Source organism: Atta cephalotes, assembly GCF_000143395.1.
Source record: "Atta cephalotes unplaced genomic scaffold scaffold00075, whole genome shotgun sequence".
NCBI classification, from domain to species: Eukaryota; Metazoa; Arthropoda; class Insecta; order Hymenoptera; family Formicidae; genus Atta; species Atta cephalotes.
Window position 1 is genome coordinate 40,509 of NW_012130139.1, and position 4,269 is coordinate 44,777.

Below are 4,269 nucleotides of genomic sequence, written 5' to 3' on the forward strand. Positions count from 1 at the left end.
ATGGTAGTGTGTGTGTGTGTGTGTGTGTGTGTGTGTGTGTGTGTGTGTCTGTGTAACAAAGAGTAAAGAGAAATAGGAAGAAATGTTTGTTTTCTAAACAAATGGACGGAAGTAACGTATATATGTATATTATTAGCATAAAAAGTTAAATTAAAGTAATAAAGGACGCTTAAGATGGCTGCCATGATGTACATCCGTCCGCGGATTTATGATACCTCCACTATTGATACATTAGATTTGTCGCGTCGCATGCTCTGACATGCTCTAAAATGCTCCTACTATAGCATTTACTCACTCTAATGCGCTCGTTAAAGTGAGTAGAAGCTATAAGAGGAGCACATTGGAACATGCGACACAAATAAATCTATCATTCCCTCCTGTTACTCCCTTTCCTTTTATTCTTTCTACGTTCCAAAACGTCCTCTCCGAGGAAGATTCAAAATATATAGTACACCTAACGTATACTATAGCATTTAGAGTAAAATCTTTCTTGGAGAGGAAGTTTTGAAACGTAGTTTTGATATACAATGGCCTTATACTCGTATTCATAGTGTATTCAGGCCTTATATTTAGATACTTTACGAATTATTTTGACTGCTGAGCATAAATTTTAGTTTAAAGATAAAAATAGTTTAAAGTACAAGGTCTGAATATGGGCATTAATCAATTTTCGAATGAAAAATTAGAGAATTTCGAGTTTTCTGCGAACGAATTTATTAGAATACTAATAATTTCATTAGTCAATATCTAGTAAATTTGCTCATTTTTGTAATTTTCACTTTGTTACAGAATCGACTCCCTGATGCTCAAATAACTATGGATATTTCTAGAAATTTTTTAAATTCTGATTAAGAGCCGATTGTTCCAAGTTTCAGTAAATTTTATCTGTTAAGTAAATCTGGCAATCCGCGCACATGATTGGGTAATCTCTTACTTACCTAATAGGTAAACTTTACCCAAAAGATGGAACAATCGGCCCTTAGAGATTTATTTTATCGACGAGTTGGCAACACTGCTCTTGCAGTCTCGAATCATCTCGAATTACATTTGCCTCTATTCAGATTTCAGAATAGGGCTCATGATAATGTGCTACGCATGTGGTTGTACATATGTACACGATTGTTGACGAGTGTATATACGCGATATTTTCATACATATATATACATACGACCAGTAGAAAAATTAAATTTAATAATGTCGATAGCACTTGGAATGTGCGAAACACCCGGGTGTAATGCCGTTGCAAGTTTGCAATGTCCAACTTGCTTGAAAATCGGCATTCAGGGTTCATATTTCTGTAGCCAAGTAAGACGCGTTACTCCATTACACGTTAATCATTTTATTAGGTTAAATTAGTTATTTCGCTTTCTCAATTTAATCTTCTTCCGTCACGAATTTGTAGAGTGTATTAAATGTCAATCGATATTAATTAAAATGAGAATATTTTTAAAGAGAGTTTTTAGCGATTCCCAAAATCTTTACTAGTCAAGAGATTCGCCAATCAAGAGTCATCATTGATTTGTTACTTAGTTATATTCTGGAATTCTTGTTGATTTTAATTATTCCTTTATTTTAATTATTCCTATTATCGCGATAAATAATATATAATTTCTTCACTTAACATTTTTAATACGTAATTAGCGAGAATAGTGAAATATAGTGATTTTACTTGGGTCTTTCTCTCACAAAAGAAAATTATTATTACACTATTCATGATTTGAATTATTATTAAATATCCAAAACACATGCATCTATGAAATTATTATTATTTTTATTTTTATTTCTGATCTGATTTTACGTGTAACCCATGATTAATGCCTTTATCACTTTATAATAAAGTATAGTAGTATTTCTAATAGAAGTATTTCTAATAGAAAATATTTGTTTATTAAATTAATCACACAATTAATGTAGCATTCTAATTTTCAGAATTGTTTCAAAGGTAGTTGGAAAATGCATAAAGTTATCCATCAATTGGCAAGTAAGTATCTTGTGTGCATATTGTTTATTAAGTCTATGATTTTTTGTTATTAAGTGTAATACATTTGTGCATAATTAGAGGGAGAAAACGGAAATAAAATTTCTGACACTTATAATCCTTGGCCTACTTACAATTATACTGGAAAATTACGGCCATACAAGAAAGAACAATGTAGAGAAGTTCCCGAGAGTATCGCGCGACCAGATTATGCCTTACATCCAGCTGGGATACCACTCAGTGAGCAAGCTGTAAAAGGTTCTGGTCAAATAAAAATTCTTGATGATGAAGAAATCGAAGGCATGAGAGTCGCATGCAAGGTATAGTATACATGCACTCGCTGTGCTGGAGTAACACGGATGTGACATGGAAAAAGGAGGGAGGAAATAATATTGTTGAGATTTTCATAGATTCTCGATTTTCTTTTTTTATTTTTAACATATTCCAAATTAAATTTTGCATAGCTTGGTCGAGAAGTCTTGGATGAAGCTGCAAAGACATGTGACGTTGGTGTTACAACGTCTGAAATTGATAGAGTGGTGCATGAAGCTTGTATTGAAAGAGACTGTTATCCATCGCCATTAAATTATTATCAATTTCCTGCCAGCTGTTGTACTTCTGTCAATGAAGTAATTTGTCACGGTATACCTGATACCAGACCCTTGCAAGATGGCGATATTTGTAATGGTAAATAATTTGTCAATATCAATATCGTATCATAATACCATTTGCCACAGACCTGGAAAATCTGGAAAAGTCGGGGAAAAAATATAAGAGCTTGGAATTTTTAACTTTTTCCCATAGCTCTCTTAAATACTCTTATTTAAAGAGTATTTATAATTTTTTTAATATATCTAACTTTTATAGAAAATAAAGGTTAGATATATTTAAAAAAAATATCAAAATATGGAAATACTGTACACTCAATAACTGTACACACAATAAATTATTTTTTACGTATTACTACAAAGGGGCACTTTTGAGATGCTCTCGTTTTTATTTTTTGTTCATGCAACACCATTTTTCTATAAGTGGAAGTTTATTGATTATTATCCCTTTTTAGCGCAACAAACACAAAAGTTTCCAAGTTTCTCTTGTGTGCAGGAGCACACTTATTTTTTGTTTTTTCATTACTACTTTTTGCTCGCGTGTTTAGATCAGTGTTAAATTATTTATACTTATTAGCATCAGTACCGCTGACAATGGCTAGAAATTAGTCCGTTGAAACATCTGATTGAATGTTACATCACAAGTATAATTACAATTTCGATATAAATTGTAATTACACTTTACATTTTATTGATTTTATAACATTATTATAGCGCACAGTTATTTACTTTCGCTTACTCTTATGTATCTTTTTTTTTTCCGACAAATAATCGATGCACAGCTTGCTTAAATTAGAAATCATCAAAATTCACACAAAAAATATTATTAGGATATTAAGACTGCCTTGATTGAATAATGGCCCTCTTTTTGTCTGGCACTTATTTATTGTGTTGAAGATTTCTTCATTCATTTTTCTTAATGTTGTTAAAAACATTTTAAATTACATATTTGATATTGGTCATGGAAAATTTTCCGCTATCTGGAAAATCTTCAAAAGTCCGGGAATTTCAAAATTCATTTTCTGTGGCAAACCTAATCATAAGAAAAATTTCTCTCTCTTAAACATATCAAAGATATCACCTAATTATTGTTTCTTTCCAGTTGATGTTACCGTATATCACAATGGTTTTCATGGAGATTTGAATGAAACCTTTTTGGTGGGTAATGTAAAACCGGAAGTAAAAAAGTTGGTAGAAGTGACGTATGAATGCCTGTCTAAAGCTATTGATATTGTCAAACCTGGTGAAAAATACAGAGAGATTGGTAATGTTATACAAAAGCATGCACAAGCGCATGGTTTCAGTGTGGTTCGTAGCTATTGTGGTCATGGAATCCATCGTTTATTTCATACCGCGCCAAATGTACCACATTATGCTAGTAAGTAGCTTCCCCAAAATGAAGTTAAATGTGTCCTTTCGATCAAAAAGTTATACAAACTTTATTATCTAGAAAATAAAGCAGTAGGTGTCATGAAACCCGGGCACTGCTTCACAATCGAGCCAATGATATCCCAAGGCACATGGAAGGACGAAACATGGCCTGACAATTGGACTGCTGTTACATTGGATGGCCAATGGTCAGCGCAATTTGAACACACGCTTCTAGTAACGGAGACCGGTTGTGATATTCTCACGAAACGGCTTGCAAATGATGGTAGGCCATGGTTTATAGATCACTTGTAG

The 4,269-nt window shown here is 32.7% G+C and overlaps 1 protein-coding gene across 1 annotated transcript; it reads left to right on the forward strand.

Annotated features, from left to right (window-relative positions):
• Positions 1 to 1,194: 1,194 nt before the first annotated feature.
• Positions 1,195 to 4,269, forward strand: LOC105624223 (methionine aminopeptidase 1). The gene is made up of 6 exons (XM_012205582.1): positions 1,195 to 1,305; positions 1,930 to 1,981; positions 2,060 to 2,298; positions 2,443 to 2,665; positions 3,689 to 3,964; positions 4,037 to 4,269. The coding sequence occupies exons 1-6, from the start codon at positions 1,195 to 1,197 to the stop codon at positions 4,267 to 4,269; spliced, it is 1,134 nt and encodes a 377-aa protein (XP_012060972.1).